Source organism: Camelus ferus, chromosome 13 (assembly GCF_009834535.1).
Source record: "Camelus ferus isolate YT-003-E chromosome 13, BCGSAC_Cfer_1.0, whole genome shotgun sequence".
NCBI lineage: Eukaryota > Metazoa > Chordata > Mammalia > Artiodactyla > Camelidae > Camelus > Camelus ferus.
In genome coordinates, this window is record NC_045708.1 from 64,991,847 (window position 1) to 65,019,014 (window position 27,168).

Genomic DNA, 27,168 nt, shown 5'->3' on the forward strand with positions numbered 1-27,168 from the left:
ACACATGCCCCTCTTTTAAAATCCCACTCCTACTGCCTTTCCTGGCTGCTTCCCCCTCTCTCAGGCAGAGTAGAGCACTCTTTCTTTTGTGTCCTACTCTCGATTCTTCCTATAGAATTTTAAATCTCAAGTGCATTTACTTGCTTTTACATTTGACATAAGCCTCCTTAGCCCTTATCAACTATGCAGGGAGCTCTTCGGATAACATGACTGCATCCTGCAAAGAGAGAATAAAAGAGGAGAGGGGGAAGGATGAAGTACTGAATATATGAACACACATACACATACAATAATTTCCCCATTCTTTTTCCTTGCCCTCTTACAACCAGTTAGTCACCAAGTCCTGTCAATACTGAATATCTCAAAAAGCTCTCTACCTGTTTTTATCCTTAGTTCATGCCCCCAGCATCTCTCACCTGGATTCCTACATAACCCTTTGCAAACAGAGCCACTATGCACCACTGTGTCAGCTGTACCCTGCCTGAAAGCACCCAGCCTTGTCAGGGGCAAGGAGACTGGGGATGGAATACAGTCCAAACTCAGCTCCTAAGTCTGAGGTTGAGCGGGGGCACTATTTGATCATTTGTCTGCCCAAAGGGGACACATTTTCTAATTCACAAGTTGTTTTTCTAATTCCTACCACATATGTGCTAGCAATGCAGCTTTGTTTCAACCATTCTTCATCCTGTAGTCAGAGTCTTTCTAAAGTACAAATCTTATCCTTCTACTCTCCTTTTCAAAATCTTCTAATGACTCTCCTTTGCACTCAGTGTGAAGTTCAAGCCCATGATATGACTGATAACGTCTTTCATGTTCCACCTCTTCTGCTTCGGTGTTGCGTCTCCAGTCACAGTTCTCACACTTTCTGACATTGTGTTTACTGGGTTCCATCCACCCTTTCCCTATCCCCAGGCTGTGAGATGATTTTCCGTCTCTTGGAACAACCGTCTCCATCACCCATCCATTTCTACGTCTGCAGTCACATGGATGACTCATGCTCATCCTTTGAGTCTTAGACGAGGTGTCAGTCCCCTGGGAAGAACTCTCTAACTTCTTCAGTCCCCCTTTGATTGGGTTAAGTTCCTCTCCCCTCACCTCATTCTTACCCCTTGGATAACACTTAACCTTCTATGTTTTAATTGACAATTTATTTGTCTTTGTTTCCTTCCAGATGGTGAGCTTCTTGAGGGCAGGAGACAATCTCTTATTATCACTGTACCCTCTATGCCTATCACTACTCTCAGTAAAACCTTGTTAAAGGAAAGCAGGGAAACTGTCTCTCCAGAGTTTCAGTTGTAAAGAATCAATCCCAGTGCTGACAAAAGGACCACAAAAGGAACCAGTAACAACCTTACTCTACGGGTTTACACTATAGGGAGACAGTGTTACGCCTTTAGACAGGAATGCTAAGTCACCCCACCCAACAAAAGCATCTTGAACTATATCCTCATTGCTACTGGAATGACAAACCTTTAGCCTAACATTTCCTCTTAAGTAATCTCCCAACTAGCCTTCAGCCTCTATTTAGGGTGATTCAAAATTTTTATACAAATATAGTTCTGCCTAATATATTCCTCCAATACCAATTGCTTCTATGCCCAGGATTTTACTTTAATCCTTCAAATTAGTTTCAAATATCTTAAGGTCAGATTCATTCAAAAGTAGCTAAAAACTTACTTCACACTTGAGAAAGGCAGTCCCTCTTCACTCTCCTACATCAGCTGGCCACTCTTCCCACACTCCTGCGTGAACAGCAACACTGGTCTGCCCAGGTGCCTGAGCTCAAATGCAGAAGTCATCTTTTCTTTGAAACGCTGTCCTTTCTATCTGATTTTTCATGGCTGACTCTCTTTGTACATCTCTGTTTAAAGATCTCCTCATCTCTGTCAGCCCAGTTCTAAGCAGCAACTCAGTCAACATCACATCCTTCATTTTAAAATTCTCTACAAGAAAACATAGGCAAAACATTATCTAACATAAATCTCAGCAATGTTCTCCTAGGTCAGTCTACTCAGGCAATGAAAATAAAAGCAAAAATAAACAAATGGGACCTAATTAAACTTGTAAGCTTTTGCACAGCAAAGGAAACCATAAGCAAAACAAAAAGACAACCTACAGAATGGGAGAAAATATTTGCAAAAGAGGAGACCGACAAGGGCTTAATTTCCAGAATATATAAACAGTTCATACAACTTAATAAGAGAAGAACAAACAACCCAATACAAAAAAGGGCAGAAAACCTAAACAAGCAATTGTCCAATGAAGACATACAAATGGCCAATAGGCACATGGAAAAAATTCTCAAAATGGCTAATTATCAGAGAAATGCAAATCAAAACTACAGTGAAGTAACACCTCACACCAGTCAGAATGGCCATCATTCAGAAGTCCACAAACAATAACTGCCAGAGAGGGTGTGGAGAAAAGGCAACCGTCCTACACTGCTGGTGGGAATGTAGTTTGGTGTAGCCATTGTGGAAAATGTATGGAGATTCCTCAAAAGACTAAACATAGACTTCACATATGATCCAGCCATCCCACTCCTGGGCATGTAACTGGAGGGAGACTTAATTGAAAAAGATACATGCACCCAATACAAGCAGCACTATTTACAATAGCAAAGACATGGAAACAACCCAAATGTCCATGGCTCTGGCTCTAACTCCTCCATTTCCAGCCCTGCCTCCCGCCAAGGTTATAGCCACCAGCATACCCTGAGGAAAGACGTAATTTCTGTTCACATCAAATCCAGCTCTCCCACCAAAAGCACTGGACACAGACTCTATAGGGATGCCCTCACAGAAGAACACCCCTTCCAGACTGCAATAGGTAACTATTTCACCTAAATTCATAGAGATGTAAAAAGTTAGCAAAATGAAAGACAGAGGAACTGATCTCATTTGAAAGAGCAGAAGAAAACTCCTGAAAAAATTAAAATGAAACAGAAACAAACAATGTACCAGATGAAGAATTCGAAGCATTGCTAATAAAAATACTAACCGAATTATGGAAAACAATAGATGAACACAGTCCGAATTTTAACAAGAAACTAAAAAGTAAGTAAAAGAACCAGTCAGAACTGAAGAACAACAACTGAAATGAAAAGCACACTGGAAGGAATGAGCAGCAGACTAAGCGACATAGGAGAAGGCACAAGTGGTCTGGAGGACAGAATAACGGAGGTCACCCGATTAGAACAGCAAAAAGAAAAAAAGATTTAAATGAAACAGTTTAAGGGAATCTCTAAGACAACAGCAAGCACGCCAGTATTTATATTATAGGGGTCTGAGAAGAAGAGAGAGAAAGGGGTCAAATATGTATTTGATGAAATGATGGCTGAAAACTTCAATAGCTGAAGAAAGACTGTTTGACAAGATTCCACATCTATTCATGATAAAAACTCTCATCAAAGTTGTTGAAGGAATATATCTCAATACAACATAGGCCATTTATGATAAGCCCATGGCTAACGTCATACTCATGGTGAAACACAGAAAGCCTTTCCTCTGAATTCAAGAACAAGACAAGGGTGCCTACTCTAACCACTTCTATTTAACATAGTATGGGAGGTCCTAGCCACAATAATCAGAAAAGAAAAGAAATAAAAAGCATCCAAATTGGAAGGGAAGAAGTAAAACTGGAACTATTTGCAGGTGACATGATACTATGTATAGAACACCCTAAAGTCCCCACCAAGAAACTATTAGAACTGATAAATAAATTCAGTGAAGTTGAAGGATACAAAATTAATATGTAGAAGTCTGTTGCTTTTCTATACACTAGTAACAGACTATCAGGAAGAGAAAGCAAGAGTACAAGCCCTTTAAAAATCACATCAAAAAGAATAAGATACTTAAGAATAAACTTAACCAAGGAGGTGGCCTATACTCTGAAAACTATAAAACACTGATAAAGGAAAGAAATTGAAGATGATACAAAGAAATGAGAAGATATCCTGTGTTCTTGGATTGGAAAAATTAATATTGTTAAAATGTAATACTACCCAAAGCAATCTACAGATTTAATCTACAGATAGCATTCACTATCAAAATACCCAGGACACTTTTCACAGAACTAGAAAAAATAATCCTAAAATTTATATGGAGCCACAAAAGACCTAGAATTTCTAAAGCAATCCTGGGGAAAAAGAACAAACGTGGAGGCATAACCCTTCCATACTTCAGACAATACTACAATGCCATAGTAATCAAAGCAGTATGGTATTGGTACAAAAAACAGACAGAACTAGTCCTTAAGCCATTTTGGTTCTACTTTTGTGTATGGTGTAAGGGAGTGTCCTTACTTCATTGAGTTACATGACGCTGTTCAGCTTTGCCAACATCACTTGCTGAACAGACCATCTTTTCTCCATTGGATATTCTTGCCTTCTTTGTCATTGATTGACAATAGGTACATGGGTTTATTTTTGGGCTCTCTAGTCTGTTCCAGTGATCTATATATTTTTTGTGCCAGTACCATGCTGTCTTGATTAGTGTAGTTTTGTAGAATAGTCTGAAGTCAGGAAGCATGATACCTCTAGCTTTGTTCTTTTTCCTCCAGATTGCTATGGCAATTTGGGGTCTTTCATGATTCCCATGTTATTTTATTTACAATTGCCAAGATATAGAAGCAACTCAAGTGTCCATCAACAGGTGAATAGATAAAGAAAATATGATATATGTACATACAATGGAATACTACTCAGCCATAAAAAAGAATAAAATTTTGCCATTTGTAACAACTTGAATGGACTTGGAGGGTATTATTAGCATAGGGTATTAGTGAGGTAAGTCAGACAGAGAAAGACAAGTGCTATATAATTTTATTTATATGTGTAATATAAAAATAAAACAAATTCATGAATATAACAAAAAAGAAACAGATTCACAAATACAGAGAATAAACCAGTGGTTACCAGTGGAGATAGAGGAGTAGGGAAAGCAAGATAGGGGTAGGGGATTAAGAGGTACAAACTACTATATATAAAATAAATACACTACAAAGATATCTTGTACAATATAGGGAATATAGCCAAATTTTATCATAACTATAAATGTAATATAATATATAAAAATTGTGAATCAGTATATTGTATACCTGAAACTTATATAATATTGTACACCAGCTATACCTCAATTTAGAAAAAAAAAAGAATCATGTAAGTGTTAAATGACCGAGAAAAGGGTCAGGTTTAGATTCATCTGACTCCTAAGACAGCTCACAACACTATGTGTACAAGTATTCCAAGCTAAGAAACATTGGCAAATTTGTGTTCAATTCCAAAAAACAACTCTAATTGAAGTATATTAAGTTTTCAAGTTATACAAAGGCTTAAAGTATTCAATTCTATTTGAAAACTGATATATTCAAACAGTTATCATGGTAGGTAACCAAAAAACCCATTTGCTCCTTGACTCACAGCTGTCCCCAAACACTCAGCTTATATCACTTCCTTCTAAAGGAAGAATATAAATACTAATTAACTGTCACTCCCACTCTAGTTCCTTTATTCATTTTGTTTTGTTTTTCTTTTTAAGCTGGCCTTTTTCATCTGTTATTTCCTTGTGCTTTTCATTTCAGTTCCTCATTCTTCCATAGAATTCATTTCCCATTGGATGACAATGACAATTATCGCAATGAATGGCCACCATGATGAGGATGATGACTACACAATCAAAAAGAATTGCTCAGTTCAATAAGTCCTTAACACCTTAGCTGTCTTAGAAAGTATGATGAATGTTCAGCATAATCCCCATTGCTACTTAACAACTAAACAACTCTTTAGGTTAAGAAAAGGAAGTGCCTCAAGATATTTCAGTAATATATTATATTTATGCAAATATGTGGGTCTAGAGTCAAATATCTCAGTTAAGCAGGCACATAAATTCTCTGCTTACATTTCTAATAGGTTAATTTCAGCAAGAGCAAAAATGGCACTCAGTCTGAATGTTATCCTGTTCCTAACTTTCTATCTCTTACCTAGAATGAAAAGCTCAATGGTAACTTTGAATAATAATGGATATGATGGCATTGTCATTGCAATTAACCCCAGTGTGCCAGAAGATGAAAGACTCATTCAAAACATAAAGGTAAGAGAAAAATTTATTATCCAGTTACTTTTATTTCAGTATTTTCAACTCGTGTTGCCTAGGCACATACACACATTCATACAAAGTTATAACTTTACAAAATTGTTTTGACAGTATTCATCGTTTATGTAGTATGTATCTGAACTGCCAAGATTAATATCTGCTTAGTTTAAGTATTATTTATCATACATTAATAGTATTAGTCATTCCCCTAATGAATTATTAAAAGGCCAGACTATCAATACTTTTTCAACTCATTAAGCTGACAGAAAGACCTTAGAGATAGTGGAAAATTATTCTCAAATTTTAGCATTATAATGTTTAAATAACTAATTGACACTTAAGCCCTAGAGGTTTATTATCTTTTTTTTTCCCAATTTTTCAGTTGTTCATACTTGTTCAACTCTGAAAAAATTTGAAATTCTTCTGTATCTGATCTTAAGGAAAATATGTATTTTTGAAGTTGACTTACTTCCTAATTTTACTTGGGTTAGTCAGTATAATAAGACACTTGTTATATAGAACTTTATACTATTATCTTTGATCCTCCCAGGATCCCTATGAGGTAGTCAAGAACAGAGATGATTAATTATCTTTGTTGTATAAATGAGAAAAGTTAAGTGATTTGTACAGTCATACAATAAGTAGTAAAAGTGGAACTTGAAGCCAATGAGACCTATATATTTTTTAGAAAATTACTACTTGGTAAAACTTTGCCTTTTATAAACATGTGTCATATGAGAAGATAACTCAAAATAAATCTAGGAAAATTTTTTAAATTAACAACAATAAAAAAACAATAAAATCTACCAAACTTTAAACTCCCAACCCGATTATAAGCACCTCTGTTTAATTCAACAAGCACCTTGCCAACAGGCTCCCAGTCTCTGTCACCTTTATATCTCACTCAACACCCTCACGTCCTTCTCCAGCCTATAATGCTGAATGCAGGTCTGGATAGGTTTTAAAAAAGAGAATTGATTTCTAAGTATATGAAAATGGGAGTTTACAGACTAGAGAGATACAGTAAAATATAACCTATTTTTCAGTTAGTCTTTGCCAAAATATTTGGGGAGAGGGGCTTAGATTAGCTGCTTCTTGTTTGTATGTACACTTTCATGTTCATTTCATGTGAATTGTTACCACAAGGTGTTTTTAATATTGTCAGGAAATGGTAACTGAGGCTTCTACATACCTGTTTCATGCTACCAAAAGAAGAGTTTACTTCAGGAATGTAAGCATTTTAGTCCCAATAACCTGGAAGTCAAAATCCGAGTACTTAACGCCAAAGCAGGAATCATATGACCAGGTAGGGTGTTGTACTTAACTCCTAAACTGCTGCTTTCTTCTTGTAATTTTTAAAAATTAATACTCATAGCTTTTAATAATTAATAATCACGACTTTAGTATTTAAATTAGTAACATGACTGGTCTTAGTTTAGATGAAAAATTCCTTGTTTTTGTTGCTCTTGGGATCTGTTTTGGTTGTTTGTTCTTCTGCTTTTTAGGCAGATGTCATAGTTGCTAATCCTAACCTAAAATATGGAGATGATCCTTACACACTTCAATACGGACAATGTGGAGAAAAAGGACAGTATATACATTTCACTCCAAACTTCCTGTTGACTGATAATTTGCCTGTCTATGGGCCCCGAGGTAGGGATATCTATTTTATACTTCTGTTTTTATTCCCACTGGAAACAAATATAACGCTGTAGTTAATGGTATTTTTAAAGATTTTTAAAAGCAATAAATAGGTATTAATTAATCCCTTTGGAAATTTACTAGTTATGTTCAACTTAATTATACTTCTTGTGTTTGTGTGTTTAATAATAAAATTAGTCATTTATTGATACTAACGCATTTTAACCTTTTTGGTCTAATGAAAGTTGTCAATTTCTGGATTTCCCTGACTCAGTTAGGTTGAGGATATGGGGTAGGGAGTCTTAAAATATAAGGAAATAGTATTTAAATACAGGTTTCCCCTACTACCTGAAAGTAGTGTTCCTATGAAACCTTTCATAAGTCAAAATGGCATACAGCAAAGAAACAATTACTTTAGGACACGCGTTGTTAACAGATGCACAAAATACATCAAGATAAAGCACAGTTGCTCATAGACACAGTTCGAAGGTACGCGGTTTGATGCTGAGGTGCTGAGTGTAGCTCCCAGGGAAGGAGCTTGGTGGTGCCACCCTCCTTGCTCTGGGTGTGCACTGCCTGTAAAACAGCTGGCTGCAAAACCAGTGCTGAATGCTATTTTTGCTCTCTGCCTCTTTTCAAAAAAGCAAAAATGCTCTTTGAATTTCCTTCCATTAGTGAAAACAGGTACTAATGTAGGTCTTTTTAAAAAAGTGAAGTGATATAAAGTGAAATTTCAAAAAGCAGGGATACCTATATTGTAAATACAAATTTATAAGTGGCAATATTCTCTCATAGGCAGAGTACTTGTCCATGAGTGGGCCCATCTCCGATGGGGAGTATTTGATGAGTATAATGTGGACCGGCCATTCTATTTTTCCAGAAGGAACACCATTGAAGCAACAAGGTATCATTACATTGAACAAATCTGTTTTCACAACTTTTCACTTAAGAGTTTTTAATTTTTTATCCTAGGCAAACAAAGGCATTCTCAGAGGTTCAATGCTCACACAGTTAATTGCAATATCCAGCCTGCCCCACTATGTTTTTGTCCAGCAACTTCTGGGGATTACACGTTAGAATCAAGATCAATCAAAAACTGGGAATCATGTCAGTACTCATGGGGATTATGCTAAAATATGTTACTGTCAGAGGAGAAAGGAAAGAGTTGTAACCTAAATCTTAACATAGTTGAGAACTGGACTTCAAGTTCCTATACAATCTTTTGTTCCATTTGATTCATAACTTTTTAAGGTAAATTTGTTTCACTGAAATCAATTAAACTGTTAAATACATCATGTTAAATAGTCTCATGTTAAATATATTTTAATTTTCATTTAATCTTGAGCTTAAAGGGAAAAAAAGTACTTTTCATAAGGATAAGTGAGAAAATTGATTTTTTAAGAAATATAATTCTGTGTAAATTTAGACAGGCCTTATTTATGAATAGATACAATATTTAAATTAAAAATAATATCAAGCATACGGAGTAAAGAGCATTAAGGAACAAAAGAAATCAATGTAACAGGAAGTTAGTCTTTGAGATAAAAAACATACTAGAGGAAAGAGGTGTGGCAGAAAAATGCCTTTCCCATCCCATTTGTGTTGTTTGCATTATCTCTACTGAGCTGCCCACAATTTTTACAGACTAGGCTTCCAACCCAATACACTCATTCCTCTCACCTCCTCCCACCCTACTCCTCCCAGCACCACCTCCCTTATTCAAACAATGCTTGTTCATCCTTCAAGAATCAGTTTAAAACCTTCTTCCTTAAGTGCCTTTCCTCTCCCTCCATTTGGGTTCACATACCCTTTAAGACAGTTTCCAAAGCAGTGTAAGGGGTTTCTCTCACACTGGGCAGAAATTGTCTGTGTAATTTTATTTTCCCCACTAGATTTTAAGATCCTTGAGGACTGATTTTTTTTAATCCCCTAGCCTTGAGCATGGCATAAAGTAAAAGCTAAACAAAGAATGTATCAAACAACCAATTTTTCATAAATTAATGAAAAATGGATGAGTTTCCTTATTAGTCATAAAAAAGAGATATATTAGTTAAAAACGTGTATCTAAAATAACATTTATTGAGCCAGGCACTTTGTGGGAGGCAGTGTAAATTTAACTTTCATGCTCACTCTAAAGGTAACCCTCTTGGAAACTATGACTAACCATCTCCTCTAATCCTTGCAATACAAATAAATTTATTACAATGGGATTAATGTTATGAAGTACAGTATTAACACAGAATGGGAATGAATCCTGCAGATAAACAAGAACTCTTTGGAATCTTTTACCCACACCCCAACCCACTCCATTCCCTGCCAGGGACTTGACAATTATCTTACTTATTATTAAGACCAGAAGGTTTGAATGCATAAGCACTGTCATGCAGGGTTTATTTTTATTTCTTCCTTCAGTCTAGCTCAGCATTTTTCAAACGTAAATTGCAAAATGCTGTAAACACAAAACCACCTATGGTTTTCTATGTATGGGATATATATGTATCCATCTATATAACAATATATATGTATATATGAACCATACATAAGAAATTTAAGAGGGTTTTAAGCATAATGTTGACTCTCCCCTCTCCACTAGGAAGCACCTCCTCTGTATGTCGTAACTCACTTAATCTTCACATCCCTGTGAGTTAGGAATTATCATCTTTAGCTCAAAGTCACAAGGATAATAGATGTACTGATCACATTAGTGAGCAATAAATATTAATACATATGAATTAACATCATTATTCTTGTTGAAATCGATAGTAAATAGTTAATAGGACACTGTGCCCACCTCTGTCAAAATGGAACGTTGGTACATGATCTATAGCAACTGTCACTGAGGGAATGACTTTAGAATGTTAATCTTTATTCATAATTTCTCTAGCCTTCATCTATTTTTTCTTTCATCTAATTCTTTCATCATAGATGCTCAACTCGTATCACTGGTGCTAATGTAGTTTTCAAGGAGTGCCAGGGAGGCAGCTGTATAACGAGGCCGTGCAGACGTGACTCACAGACGGGGCTGTATGAAGCAAAATGTACATTCATCCCAGAAAAATCCCAGACTGCAAGGGAATCCATTATGTTTATGCAAAGTCTCCACTCAGTAAGTACCTTCTTCTTCTAGTCTCACAAAGGAAATTTTGGGGGAAAAATAATTAGGGAAGCTGGATTTTCTGTTATGAAATTATGTATACCATAGAAATGAAGGAAATTACAAAGACAATTAGTTAGCAGTCATTTTCTCCAGTCCTGTGTCAGGGTGTGTCTGGAAATTATTCCACTCTTTTTACTAACTTGTTTTTCTTTTTTTCTTCAGATGTAGAACTGTACCCTTCTCATTGGCATCACAGAATTTCTTATAACATCCCTTTCCTCATTTGACTTCTGTGGACTTGTGTCCACAACCTTACTTTTAACTCTTTCTAAATATAGTAATACTACTTTTCCAAAGTAATTCATTCAATAGCTTTGGAAAGTACTGACATTCCCTATTTTCCATTAACTTTACACTAAAACACACAAGTTATAGCAAAGCGATACTGTGAAGACATAAATGGTCCTGTCTCTACAAAACAAAGGGGAAAACTTCACAATCACCAATCACAATACAACAATTTAAGTTCCAAAGCTAATGTTTGACTCGAAATATCTGGTTTAAATGTATAAAGCTCAGTAGATAAGAACAGGTGCCTTGAAGTCAGATAGACTTGATATCAAAACCCGGTCCGTCATTTTCAAGCCATGTCACTATGAGCAAACTGTTAAATCTCAGGTTTAGCTCTCTCGTCTTTTAAATGGGGATTATAATGCTCACTTTACAGTGTCATTGTTGTTAGGTTTATAAGAGCTAATACATACAAAGTATGATCATAGTGCTTAGCACAAGCTGAGTACAAAATGAACTTAAAATTTTTTAACTTATAAAATATTTGGATAATAGTGAATTGTCTCTTCCCTTGGATAAATCCAGTCTTAATTAATGCAAACATATTATAGTTATATAATGAAAGTTTACAAACATGTAAAGAAGACTTATAAATGTGAAACATATGAGTTATTAAAAACAACAGATCAAAGTAAAGTATACCATCCCTAGATAGTAAACTAACATTTAAAAGAAGCAAATATTTTTATACCAAATTACTACAACATATACATCCCTGGGTAGTGGTTTATAAAGGCTTGCTGTTTCCAATAAAGTTTTAATTTTTTTGGAGTCTAGGGCATAATGATGAAGGACTTGAGTAAAAATATAGACTTGATAATTTCTTCTAAAACTCCTAAATGAATCCAATGAAGATATTTAAGCAGAAATTGTTTTCCAGAGCTCCGTCCTGGAAATATTTGAAAGATGAGTTAAGAAGTTTCACTTTAACTTGCTGAATCTGGGTCAGCAAAGGCTAGCCAAATAATTCAGCATCCGAATAGGTATCAGATCATGTGACACAAGAGGATAACTGAAATATATACTGCCTGTACCAAACTATAAATTCCAAAATCATTTGACTGTGAGAAGATAACTCATGCCTCCTACCTGGTAAATAAGCAATAATGAAGAAAGAAAATCATGTAGCTGAAATATGGAGGGCAACTAATTATACAAGATATGGCTCAGAGACAAATACTGTGCTTTAACCATTTATCTTGTCCAGAATAACACTACCTTCTAATTAACATAACATAGACTAAATATATTACATAGCATCCGTACCCAGGGCATAAGCTCAGACCCAGGAGAAATAAGATCTGAAATGTTGAATGTTCAAGTCTATGATTCCCTTCCCTGAAACTTCATTACTCCCACTTCATGCCCAACACTGTGCTAGGAGCTGAAAAAATACTGAAATAATTTAAAATATCTATTCTTGAGGAACTCAGTTTAGTGAAAGAGGTAGAGATATAAGAAAAATATACTTGGGTACAAAGTAGAAAGAGATAGAAACCAAATGCTATGAGAGTACAGCAAACCTCTCCAACTGGAGGTCAGAAAATGGTTTCTAAAGAGATGAGTTTTGAGCTGGGATTTGGAAAAAAATAAGTATGAACTTGCCAAAGCAGGACAGGGAAGGAAGGGAGTTACAAGCAAAGAAACAGGTTTACAGAAGCAAAGAGTGGAAAAATACAGGGAAGTCACACATGACTGTACAAGTTGAGCACTGCCCAAATTACTTGCATCATGGTCACTAAAGATTTTAATATTGATTAGAACAATTTTCCATAAAAAGCAGTAAAAAAGACTTGAGAAAAGGGCACCCTTTCCTAAATTGCACAAAATTTTCTCTCCTTTTTTCCATTTGGATTAGTGAGACCCTGTGAAAGTTTCCAGCACACTCTAAGGATAGGAAAAGGTTCAGTGTTCTATAAGCAAAGCATACATAGTGAGCAAGGGGCAGGAAATAAGACTGAAACAAGAAACTGGAACCTGCAAAGCTAGGGCGTTTGTATTTTATCAACTTCAGATTGCTGATGTGATCAGCCAATTCAGGAAGATAATTCTACTAGCTGTGAAACACAAAATGGAGCGAGATGACAGTGGAGGCAGGGAGACCAGCTGGAAGGCCACGGCAACAGGCAGATTAAGGGGCCTGAAGGCCCTGGATAAAGCCAGTGGGTGTAGCAAGAGGAGCTAGATTTGATAGGCATTTCATATCATCAAGATGATTACAAATTACTGCTTTGACTGAAAAATGTACTTTTCTCCCATCCAATATAACCCCTTCCGGGAAATGTAAATCGGAAACATAATAGAAGAAAAACAAACTCTTAAAACTTGAATAGAAGGTATTCAAGTTTAATAATTTAGTTCTAAATCTGAGCTTACAGCTGGAGATTTTGTATGGGGAGGGCATTTGAAAAAACAAAATGAGACTTATAAAGCTAAGGTTTTACTGCAAGATGAATTCTTTTCTGAATGCTGCATTAGTTTATGCGAGTGTCTATCCAAGTTACTACGTTTTCAGAACTTGGAGGATTTTCACAGATTCTTTAGTAATGAAACATCATGTGGCAGAATTACTGGATACAAATCACCATTTGCAACTGAAAGAGAAGCAATTGCATTTCCTTATTTCATCCTACATTTTCATTACTTTTTCGGAAGTATTATTTTATTTACAGCAGAGTTCATCAGAACTAACAGCATTTGAGGTTGTGAGAATATCTGTCATCAAGGTTTTCAATAAACTATAAAGAGACAGAAAATACCTAGGCAATTAAAGAAGGCCATTTTCTTTATCCCACTTTTAGGGGGCAGCTAGAAATTACTCCAAATCCTGTCCCCCTCTCCATTAAACTTAATTCCATGCTTGAGTCCCACCAGAGCCTAGAAGGGAAGGTAAGAAGTTAACCTAGCAGTTGTGCCAGCTGTCACCGCCCCCCATGCTATGATCTGCCTGTATCTAAAAGGAATCACCAAATAACTTCCCAGGATATACTGATGGTTTTACTTTGCTTCCTCTCCACTCAAGTATGCAAGATGGACGTCAGAATGTTAGATTATGAAACGATTTTTAATTGTCAGGAGATAAAATCTGTGAAGGATGTATACAGCAGCCAACTGTGTATTTGGGAAGGAAGGTAACGCCTCATCAGTGGCCATATTATTGTCTTTTAATTGATCTTTTTCAGGTGACTGAATTTTGTACAGCAAAAACACACAATACAGAAGCTCCAAACCTACACAACAAAATGTGCAATAGGAGAAGCACATGGGATGTAATCATGGGCTCCAGTGACTTCCAGAATGTATCTCCCATGACAGGAACAAACCCACCATCTCATCCCACGTTTTCACTGCTTAAGTCCAAACAGCGAGTTGTCTGTCTGGTACTTGATAAATCTGGAAGCATGGATTCAGTAAGATCTTTATTTGTTAGCTCTCCTAAATTAAGTATTTAAGCTAATAGAAATATAATTTAATCTTAGGTTTAATTCTACTAAGGTAACTAAAATATATTTTTGTTATTTTAATAAATTTAATTACAAGGATTTTATATGGACAAGCACTAGAAGATAATATACCAAAATAAAAAGTTGTTTAAAAAGGTTATTGGATTATGGATAATGTTTATTCTTTAACTTTAAATTCTAACAAACTAGAAATAACATAACTGACGAGAAGAAAAAGTAAAAATTATCCATAATTCTATCATTGAGCATATGTCATTCTAGTCTTTTTTCTGTTTATGTATTTGTTTTTCCTCCTCAAAAATGAGATTATATCTTATATAATGTTTTATAATATGATTTTTCTGCTTACTGTACCTTAAACACTCCCCAAGGAAAAAATTGATTCCATGACATAAATTTCAATAGTTTTATCATATGCAATACTATAATTTAGTCAAATAACCCCCCATTATTGGACATTTTGGTGATATAAAATTATGTTGCAGTGAACATTTTTGTATGCATTTTTAAATTATTTCTTTAGCATAAGTTTCTGAATATAAAACTGTTAAAGAAGGTATAAATTTTTAAGGCTTTTCCAAGTATAACATGACTGATTTTTAACATTTTTCTTTCAAATTATTTCTTTTTAATATAATGAAATTAAACTTTAAAATACAATAATCAATTATTATCATGATCTCTGGCCCATGAACAACCTTGTCTTTTACCAATCTTTCAAGACTGGAGGAGATTTGGGAATTGTTCAGACATCTCTTTCTTACAGGAAGACCGTCTCTTTCGAATGAATCAAGCAGCAGAATTATTCTTGATTCAAATTATTGAAAAGGGATCCTTGGTTGGGATGGTCACATTTGAAAGTTTTGCTAAAATCCAAAATAATCTAACCAGGATAACTGACCATAACGTTTACCAAAACATCACTGCAAATCTGCCTCAAGAGGCCAGTGGTGGAACTGCAATTTGCAGCGGACTCGAAGCAGGATTTCAGGTAAAATAAAAAGGCTTTTCTGAATATCATTTGCCATTTACCGTTGTTTTTAATTTTGTCCAGCTATCTTGGAACAAGGATCATGAGTTTATAGGCCCCTTATTTAAATAATTTTAGAGGCTTTCTGTTGTCTATAGCTGGAGCCTCTCTGAGTGTGGTTATATCACCAACATACTCCAGAGATACTCAGTTGCACTGAGGAGTGGCTAATTAGGGGAAGAAAAATCCAGTGTGCGCATAGCCATCATGATTTTAGTGAGGAGCAACTATGCATTGCAACAGTATGGATGTACCTAAAGGGTTTTATGCATACTTAGTGAAATAAGTCATACAGGGAAAGACAAATATTTTGTTATCAATTATATGTGGAATCTAGAAAATAACACAAATGAATGTATATAACAAAATAAAGACTCAGAGCTATAGTGAACAATCTGGGAGTTACCAGTGGGGAGAGGAAAGAGGGAGGCACAGGGTGGGGTATGGCTTATTCATATAAAATAAATAAGTAACCAGGAAATATTATATAGCACAGGGATATACAGTCATTATTTTGTAACAACTTTAAATAGAGTATAATTCATAAAAATATTGAATCACTCTGTTGTACACTTGAAACTAATATACCGTTGTAAATCAACTATAATTCAATAAAAAAGAAACAAGTGCTCAAGAAAGGATTGCTATTTTATAATAACCATAATTCTTATATGTATAATAATCATAATTCTTACATATGCCTATTCACTTCTAAAATATGACAGTACTATATGTTGGGAAGGTGTCATAATGTTTGCACTTACTGGTTCATAAATGTTTTTCTTAATATGTTTTGATATATATCATATAACATTTTGACCAGAGTCTACTGCTGGATAGATTATATTAAATTACATTCAAACATATAAAAACTTCCTAATTACTTATGTAATGAAACCATATCAATATATAAACCTTTACTTACATAACCATGCAATTCATCTGAAATTTATTGAGCATATATACTACATTATTGCCTATGTTAAATGCTTTATATGCATGCTCTTACTTCATCCTTACTATTAATTTTTTAGTCAGGCACTATTATTATGCCCAGTTTGCACATAAGGAAACTGAGGTGCAGAGTAATTAAGTATCTCTCTCAAGATCATATGTCAGTAATTGGTAAATCTACAGTTCAAACCTGGTCTTTCTTACCCCAAAGTTCAAAAAGGTAAGCACTACACTGAGCTATTTATAGACCTCTATTATAAATATAAATATATATTTATATATATGTATATATATATGAATGAGAGAAATTAAATACTAGCTATTCTGTTTAGCAAATGACAGAGCTAAAATTTACTCTCAGTTTGTCTGAGTACATTGTCTTAGCCAATATTCTTGGTACAAGCCAGGAAAATACCCCTCAAAATTATAACACTTGGTAAATTCATAAACTTCCTTCTTCATAACAGGTCAGTGTTTTTCCCAGGAATCCTGAGATTCTTCAATTATCAACTAAAATGCATAAAAAGACACATGTCACATCATTTAACTTTGCATATCTGCCTTCACTCACCACTTTGCAAATACTGTCTAACCTTCTAAAACTGCCCGGGTCATTTGCCTCCACCCCAAATATCTCTTGGGATAATAATAAAAGCTAATGTTCATTGAGTACTTACAACGTGTTAGGCATTGTTCTCAGTGTTTTATTCTTTCTCTCTTGAGTAGCTTCAGTATATTTGAAAGGGTTAGAAGCACTTTTTAACATTCTATCTAGGAAACCCTACATGAGCATTGTACATTACACTCTATTCCAAGCCACCTCAGCCTGGAATGTCAACTCAAAGGAAGTTTCCTCTGATGGGCAGGCCTAGTGACTTCTCTAAGACTAAAGTGACTTCTCTAAAGACTAAAGGTTTATTCCTAGTTTAAATCTTTTTAGATGTGATATTCCATAATTAATAATCTGGTTTTTCATTATCAGGCAATTATCCAGAGTAACCAGAGTACTTCTGGTTCTGAAATCATATTACTAACAGATGGGGAAGATAATAAAATAAGCCTGTGCTTCGAGAGAGTAAAGCAAAGTGGTGCAATCATTCACACCATTGCTCTGGGACCTTCTGCTGACAAAGAACTGGAGATGCTGTCAAATATGACAGGTAAACTTTTGGAACACTTTGCATAGAAAGTACTTTTTCAGTTTCTCCCATTCCAGGGACTCTATCCCCTTAAATTACAAAACTGCTCAAAATTTTCCTGTCCTAAAAAATAAATCTTTATCCTTTCCTTGTCTTTCGTTCAAATTAATATCTTCCTCTCCCCACCCCCACTTCTCTCCATTGCTACCTATACTGGCTTCTTCTAATATTAGTCAACATTTGCTGTCTTCATTCATTTCTCACCGCTTTCTACCAATACCACCTAAATGAAACTTCTTTCTCCATGGTTACTCAACTGCAGTTCCAAAATTCTTGCTCAGTTTTGGTCCTGCTCTATCCTATGGTAGATTCAGATAGCCCCGTTTTATCGAGGAAGAAACGGAAACCTAGAGAATACAAATGATTTGCCCAAGGCAAATTACCAAGATTACCTGATTACCAAGTCTTGCCCTTTGCAATCCTTTCTTTTGCAGCTCCTGATACCTAAGTAATCTCCCTCTTACTTAAATCCCGTATCATTTATATCCTGCACTTACTTTTTATTTTATTTAAACTATCATTCTCTAATTGTTTTGGTATATCTTAGATACAACTAAAAAATAAGCAGACAGTTTAAAAATTGTCTAAAATTTCATTCCATAACATTATTTGGGATTAGATCAGCTTTACTAATGTGGCAAGCACTTAAATTTTAATAATTGATATAAAATGATAATATTTGGCCAGGTTTTTTGTTTTGTCCTAACATATTTTGAGCAAGGTTTAGTTACTGTAGGATTACATCTGGGATATTGATATACTAAAAGTTCCTAAGGTCCAGGAAATTCATCTTTTATAAGTTTAAAAAGAAATTTTAAAATGTATTCTATAGTACATTGATAGCAGCACAATAGCAAACACGATTTTCTCATTTAAAATTAATATTATAAAAGTAAGTACAATTCCATTTTAGGAGGACATCGTTTCTATGCCAATAAAGACATAAATGGCCTCACTAATGCTTTCAGTAGAATTTCATCTAGAAGCGGCAGCATCACTCAGCAGGCTATTCAGGTCAGTATCTCAAAAAAATTCTTTGCCTTTCCACATTTGTAATAAGTTTCTATTATCCTAAATAGTAACTTCTTCTTCTAATAAATAACTCTTCTGCCTGAAAGCATTTCACATGTGCAGAAGAAAAACATCCTTACTGAATTTGCTTTTTGTGATACTTATAGACACTTTTTTTGATTCTTCTATTTTTTATCATTATAAATGCTTTTTATATGCAAAATTCTTTAAAATAATAATAATTTTCATTGAAATCATAAAAATACATTTAGAGTTACTCCGAACTGACTAAACTTTGAAATGCTATTAACTGTAATAACAAATCAGTTTCATGTGTTTGTTGTTTTTATTTATGTAACAGCTGGAAAGCAAAGCCCTAAATATTGCAGGAAGGAAATGGATAAATGGTACAGTGCCTGTGGATAGTACAATTGGAAATGACACTTTCTTTGTTGTCACATGGACGATAAAAAAGCCAGAAATTCTTCTGCAAGATCCAAAAGGAAAGAAATATAAAACCTCAGATTTCAAAGAAGATAAACTAAATATTCGGTCTGCTCGGCTTCGAATACCAGGTATTGCCGAGGTAAGAATACACTTTTATTTTCGTCATGTTTTATCAACCAATTTTGAGGGAAAAATGAAGATAACATCTTATACAGGAGTAGGAAAAAATTCAAAAGCTCTCAAATAGACATTCTTTTTAAAATTTTCAGACAGGTACTTGGACTTACAGCCTTCTAAATAATCATGCCAGCTCTCAAATGCTAACAGTGACAATGACTACTCGAGCAAGAAGTCCTACTACACTCCCAGTAACTGCAACTGCTCACATGAGCCAAAATACAGCACACTACCCTAGCCCACTGATTGTTTATGCACAAGTCAGTCAAGGGTTTTTGCCTGTTCTGGGAATCAATGTAACAGCCACTATAGAAACTGAAGATGGACATCAAATAATATTGGAGCTCTGGGACAATGGTGCAGGTAATAAGAATCTACATCAACTTTCACTGAACTGAAACTCCTACTATAGTCACATGACTTAGAAGTCAGTCAATATTTTGTATGTATGCTAATAGATCATAATTTAAATGAATTAAATTTAATTTGAAATGTTTTTAATTTTTTAACTTGTCACTTAGTTATCTTGACTAGACATAGACATGAGTACATTTATCTTTTTTAAATTTTATGAACAACTTTACTTTTCCCATGTAACTTAAAGAGTATAATTTTTCTCTATTTTCATTCATGTCAGTGTTTTGCATTTGCTTTCTCCAGTCTAGTTATATTTTCCCTTTTTTGTTAGGCTTCTTTTATGAAATAATAGTAGCTAATATTAATTGAATACTTACCATGAATTAGACTTTTCCAAAGTCAAAGGTTTGCAAGTGGCCAAGCCAGGCTTTGAACCCAAATAGTCCGATTCTAGGGTTCATATACTTAAAAAATTGTGCTATACTATCTCCCAAAATGGTTGCCATCACTAGTGCTCATGAACAGTTAGGATTGTCATTTTTACTCTGTTTGATGTCTAATTATTACATTTCAATATCAAGGTGCTGATACTGTCAAGAATGATGGCATCTACTCAAGATATTTTACAGATTACCATGGAAATGGTAGATACAGTTTAAAAGTACATGCCCAGGCAAGAAACAATACGGCTAGGCTAAGTTTAAGACAAGGACAGAACAAAGCTCTGTATATACCAGGCTATGTTGAAAATGGTAAGTAGCATTAAAATGGAAATGTGTCATTTATTATATGTGGCAAGCATTCAACATATAATGTACCATGGAAAACCTAGGTATACAGTTATATAATCATCTCTATGTTTCAAAACCATACTCTGCTTCTAGTATGTTTTGCTTATGTCCCCCTCAGTTCATTTCATTTACGTTGAGAAAAAAATTTACTGAGCACCTCCTATGTGGCAAGCATTTCGGTAGATGCTGGCGCTCCAGAGATAAATAAGACACCATCCTCATCCTCAAAGAATTTACAGTTAAGTAGTAAAGACAGACAGGTTAAAAGATAGTACAAACAGTGCTTAACGTCTCCTCATCAGTTTTAAAACGACACCAATAAAACAAGCTATTTTTCACTAGAAGCTGTTACTTTTTCAATGGCTGCTATCAGTCAGTGTTAACTCTCTACAGCTGCAAATGAGATTACAAGATAAAGAATAGACATCACAATCTGAAAAGTCATAAAATTACTTTTCTGGTAGGTAAAATTATACTGAATCCACCCAGACCTGAAGTCAAAGATGACATGGCAGAAGCTGAAATAGAAGACTTTAGCAGGCTAACCTCTGGAGGGTCATTCACTGTATCAGGGGCTCCTCCTCCTGGTAATCACCCTCAAGTGTTCCCACCCGGTAAAATTACAGACCTTGAGGCCAAGTTTAAAGAAAGTCATATTCAACTTTCATGGACAGCTCCTGGCAACGTCCTAGATAAAGGAAAAGGTAAGTTTGATATTACGTTTAAAAATATTGAATACTAAAATAAATCTCAATGGCTTTCATTTGCTAAAAATTTTCTAATGTCGTATTTATAAATAACATGTATAGAGTATCTCCTGTGGGCCACCTATTTTTATATGTGAAAACTGAAGCTCCAAGAGTTAATGCACTAGCCCAAGTTATTTCTATATTTAATAAATTAGAAGTTTAACTCACCCTTGTCAGATTCTGTTGTGCCAAACTGCCTCTCACATGAACCATCTTAGAAATTACTTTGAGAAGACTGAGTTAACAGCATCCCATTGCACTCTTTTGTCCCTAACAAGGAAAAATTTTTCCAATCTCATTTATTCATTGACCTTTTGTTGAATTTTCAAACACTATTAAGTTCTTAAGAAATAACCCCTACTTTCAACAGTCAGTTGAATGCAGAAGACACTTTCTGCAAGTAAACAGATAATTTTACAGAATGTAATAAGAAATATGCCATCAGAAAGCCACTTCTAGTTGGGGGTTAAGATCACAAGGTATACCTTAAAAGGCTTTTCAGGGAAGACTATCCCTGACCTCGGTCTTGAAGAATGAGAGAAGTTAGCCAAGTAAAGTGAAGATGTCTTAGGGAAACAGGGGATAATGTGCAGAGAAACTCACTAGTTTGAGAGATTTGGCCACGGAGTTTGAATTGAAATTGAAGGCCAAAATATCTCATTCATTCAAAGATCCTCATAATAAATTGCCCTTACTCTAGAAAGTTTAACTCACTTTTAGCTTTGCTTTAAATTTAACTGAATTCAATTAGTATGTATTGAATACCTACAATATTCCAGTATTGTGCTAGACTAGTAGACTCTTCAAAGGTAAAGCCAATCTTTCTATTTTTCCCTTTAAGGTGGAAAAAACAATATGCATATCAATAGACACAGTATCTCAGGGGTTGTCAGTGCTGAGAAGATACACGTTCGATACTCTTTCTCCTGGGTTTTAATAAACCCCTCGCTGTATGCTCTCAAAGAAAAGGTGCTTTTTAATCTTTCATTTCCTGTAAAGCATTTTTAAAGCTGTATTTCTTTCTGTCATTATTACACAAGGAAAAAAATCATTCTAAAGCCAAAGGGAGTATACAATACCCACAAAGGGCTCTTTGTGCTTCAATGTTGAAATTCTTACCATGACAGCTTCTGAAATACGTTATGACCCTTAAAGATTTGGTGAAATGAAAAAAAAAATACTTCCACTGAAAAAGCCATAAATGAAATTATCTGACCAAATGTTTAGTTCTAAATTGAATTCAGTCAAGACCAAGCCTTCAGTTCAAGATTGGGTTCATAATAAATGTCCTTTATGCTGATCATAGTAACTAAAAGAAAGAAAGCGTTTCGTAACACATGGGAGAGAAAGAACTTCACTGGTATTTAACCACAAAAGCCTAAAATATGTGGGATCTGATCTCCCTCTTTCCTTGTGACAAATAGGAAGAGACTGCAGTTGCTATCAGATGTTACCATTAGGCTTTCAAAAAGAAGGTAGTAGCAGTATCTCAAAAAATAAATGAATATCAGTAAAATTTTGAATGAAGAATTTAAATTTTCTGGGACCCAATTTCCATACCTGTCAAATATGCAAATTAGACCGTATGACCTAGAATTACTAAAACAGATGTAATTCTCATATTTTATGATCCTCTAATTTCATCATTTGGGGCATCAACTGAATAACTGTGTTGTTGGCCAACAAGTAATATTTTTATTAAAGTATAATTGACCTATAATACTATGTTAGTTCCAGGTATATAATACAGTGATTTGATATTCCTATACATTACAAAATGATCACCAGGATAAATCTAATTACCATCTGTCACCATACAAAGTTATTACAGGATTATTGACTATGCTCCCCATTCTGTACATTTCATCCCAAGACTCATTTATTTTGTAACTGGAAGTTTGTATCTCTTAATCTCCCTCACCTATTTCACTCATCACCCCACTCCTCTCCCCTCTGGCAAATACTTGTTTGCTCTCTGTATCTATGAGTCTATTTCTCTTTTGTTATGTTTGTTCATCTGCTTTATTTTTTAGATTCCACATATAAGTGAAATCGTATGGTATTTGTCTTTTTCTGTCTGTCTTATTTCACTTAGCATAATCCCCTCTGGGTCAATCCATGTTTCACAAAAGGCAAGATTTCATACTTTTCTATAGCTAAGTAATACTTAACTGTATATATGTTGCATCTTCTTTATCCATTCATCTATCAATGGACACTTAGGTTGCTTCCATATCTTGGCTCTTGTAAATACTGCTGCTATGAACACAGAAGTGCATATATCTTTTTGAATTAGTGTTTTTTTTCCTTCAGAAAAACACCCAGAAGTGGAATTGTTGGATCATATGGTCTTTTTATTTTTAATTTTTTGAGGAACCTCCATACTCTTTTCCATAGTGGCTGCATCAATTTTCATTCTCAACAACAACAGTACAAGAGTGTTCCCTTCTTTCCACATTCTTGCCAACATCTGTTATTTGTTGTCTTTTTGATAATGTCCATTCTGACAAGTGTCAGGTGGTTTTGACTTGCATTTTCCTGATGATTAGCGGTGTTGAGGATCTTTTCATGTGTCTGTTGGGGACCAGAAGTAATTAAGGCTTTTCATGTGTCTGTTGGGGACCAGAAGTAATTAAGGAGGTCAAATACATGCACAATAGAGTACCAAATACTCTAGTTGATACCAAAGGAACATTATTAAACATACATTTGCCCTCAAGAGTAATATGTTCAAATTGAAAAAATAAATAGAACCTCCATAAAACTGCTTTCCATACAATTAAAGTTCATGGAAGAGAGTCATCAGGGGATGAAATACATGAACAAGACTTCATGAAGAAGTTGAGCTTCCTGTTGGGCTTTGAAGACATTTGCATAGATAGGGAGAGGGAGGCACATTCCACGGAGTCATGACAGGGAGAAAGGGAACCAAATAATATGCTCAAAATCAAGAAAGCAAAATTTCACAATGGAATATTTGAATTAAAGTAAGGAACAGATGGATGGATGGATAGACAGATAGATAGATAGATAGATAGATAGATAGATAGATAGATAGATAGATAGACCGACCTAAATGGAACACAGAGTGGATGTGAGAGTAGTGGAATGGATCAGAACGATAAGGCCTATTTATTGAAAAACTAGAATATTAAGGCACAGGGCCTGAATATTTTTTTAAAATCCACTAAATTGAAGTTATTCACCACACACTTAAAACACTTTCAACATTTCATGAGAACATTGTAAATCAACTACATTTCAATAAAAAGTGAAAAAAAAAACCATTTCATGAGAAAATAGTCTTCACTTCAAAAAGAGACATTTGATATTTTATTGTTCCCGGCATTTCAGAATGTGAGAATATATTTCTATATGATGGCTCTGGTAGATTTCTAAAGGTATTTTGGAATGAAACATTTGTCAGCATCTTCGTTTCCCTTCTTGATAAATTAACAGATATAATAGCTAACATTTCAAATGTTTATTAAGACCCACACATTATGCTAAACACTTTTCATATATCATCATATATAATTCTGATCACTAGCATTCAAAAAATGTTTGTTGAATGAATTGAATGCCTGATTCTTTACAGACAAGAAAATTAAAGGTAAGAAAGGTTAAATTTTTCTTTGTTACAGCTAGGAAGTAGTAGAATTATGGTGCTAATCAAAGTCTACCTAGCTCCTAAATATGTTTCAGTTAGTACACATTCTAGCCTCTCTGCCTCCGTTCGCTCTTCATCCTTATTCCTTCCTCCCACTCTGTCTGCTTCCTTACTCACCCATCCTGTTACTCCCTCTCTCAGCTTAATGAGAAATAATACAGACATGGGATACTGAATGTCTTTACAATACTCAAACATGATTGTGTTCCTTGTTCTAAATTCAGAATGGATTCAGTTCTTCATATCTTTATTTCTAGATTCAATTTTTAGTACTATATAATTTTGAATTAAATTTTTTGTGATTAGAAAACTAGATTAAAAACTGTTCACATGTTTCTTATTACAATAAAGAAGATGGAATAACCAGACAAAAACTACAGCTCAGATTTCCGTAACTAAAACCTTTGTGTGCATTTCTGATAGGTCCCTAAATGTAAGGCAATGTGGTAGCAATAAGACAACCTAATTATTTTAATATAAATGAAATGTGTATTTGTTTTCCAGCCAACAGCTACATTATAAGAATAAGTAAGAATTTCCTGGATCTCCGAGAAGATTTTGATAACGCTACTTTAGTGAACACTTCTAGTCTAATACCTAAGGAGGCTGGCTCAATAGAAAATTTTGAATTTAAGCCAGAATCTCTTAGAATAGAAAATGGCACCAAAATCTATATTGCAATTCAAGCCGTCCATGAAGCTAACCTCACCTCAGAGGTTTCTAACATTGCACAAGCAACCAGGTTTATTCCTCTGCAGGAAGCCAGTGTTCCTGCTCTGGGTACCAAGATTTCTGAAATCAGTTTGGCAATTTTTGGATTAGCTATGATTTTATCTATAATTTAAACTAGGAATTGTATCAGAACTGAAATTCAACATTATACATACTTGGTAAACATTTATTTAGAATTTAATTTGTCATACTCATCATCTATTGTAAAACTCTTTAAAATATATAAATGAATGTACAAAAGTTGTAAGTGTCCTTAGTACTTGAGTTCGTTAGTTCTAATTAGTTGCTACATGTAAATCAAAATGAATACACCATTTTCTATCTTTGAAAAATGCATTTATTAACTTAATAGAAAATAAAATGCATATTTGTACTTGTTGGGTTTTTAAGAAACATTTTCAAAGTGTGTTACAAATTCACTTTATATATTAACAAAATCAGGATTTATCCAAACCATCTGAAAAATATTTAGGAATCCACAATAGAAATAATTGTATGGTAGAATTATTTAGGTTTCATTTTTGATTATGAATGAATACTTCATACTATACTTAATATAAACCATAATCAAAAAAGACAATAAAGATAATTTTTCAATGAGAAATTTGTTTTTTATCATTGATGAAAAGTGGTATATCAAAACTTTGACCCTAGGTATAAAATGACTGTTAGACAGCAAGAATACTTTCTTTTGCATGAATTGTGGAACATCATTAAAGTTCCATTTTTATTCTGAGACTGTTATTAGGTCCTAAGACTATCACTAAGATGCTCTATCAGGGCAGGGATTTTTTTTTTTTTTTTCACTGCTGTATCCTCAGCATCTAGAATAGTATTTGACACACAATTGATATTCAGTAAACTTCATGAAGCAAATTAATGAGCATTTTCATATTGTCAAAGAAATTCAAATTGGACTGATTACATCAGAAAATATCCACAAAATATTATGTGTACATGGTATTGTAAGGATTTGATATAATGAAAACTAACCACTCAATAACAGTGATCTGAGTCAACATGTAGCATTTCAGGAAATTAAATGTATCATGTCAATAGAATTTATAAACTACCTAATAAAATATAAATTAAACTATTTTTATCTTTTTTGTATACATATTTTCATTAAATTAAGCTATGAATATAGCAATAATGTGATTTTTTTTTCTGAGAAAGGGATAGAGAGACAGAGTGACAATGATATTAGAGGAAAATCCTTTGTTTACAGGCAGGAAGATTTCAAACACTCTTTGAATGTCTGAAAAGTAGAAGCTATATGATATATCTAGAACAGTCAGGGAAAAAATTATAAGACATTAGCAAACCAAATCGTGAAGAATATATAAAACATAATAATATATCATGACCAAGTTGAATTTATCCTAGGAATACAAAGATAGATTAAT

General features: G+C 34.4%; 1 protein-coding gene across 1 annotated transcript; it reads left to right on the top strand.

The window, feature by feature from the left end:
* The first annotated feature begins 5,893 nt into the window (after positions 1-5,893).
* On the top strand, positions 5,894-26,858 carry LOC102512064 (calcium-activated chloride channel regulator 1). Its single transcript, XM_006188909.3, has 14 exons — positions 5,894-6,089; positions 7,258-7,398; positions 7,598-7,745; positions 8,529-8,637; positions 10,659-10,839; positions 14,364-14,591; positions 15,412-15,636; positions 17,612-17,789; positions 18,742-18,842; positions 19,201-19,425; positions 19,556-19,826; positions 20,402-20,572; positions 21,076-21,315; positions 25,535-26,858. Exons 1-14 carry the CDS (start codon positions 5,931-5,933, stop codon positions 25,873-25,875), a joined length of 2,718 nt encoding a protein of 905 aa, XP_006188971.2. The 5' UTR covers positions 5,894-5,930; the 3' UTR covers positions 25,876-26,858.
* Positions 26,859-27,168: the final 310 nt, after the last annotated feature.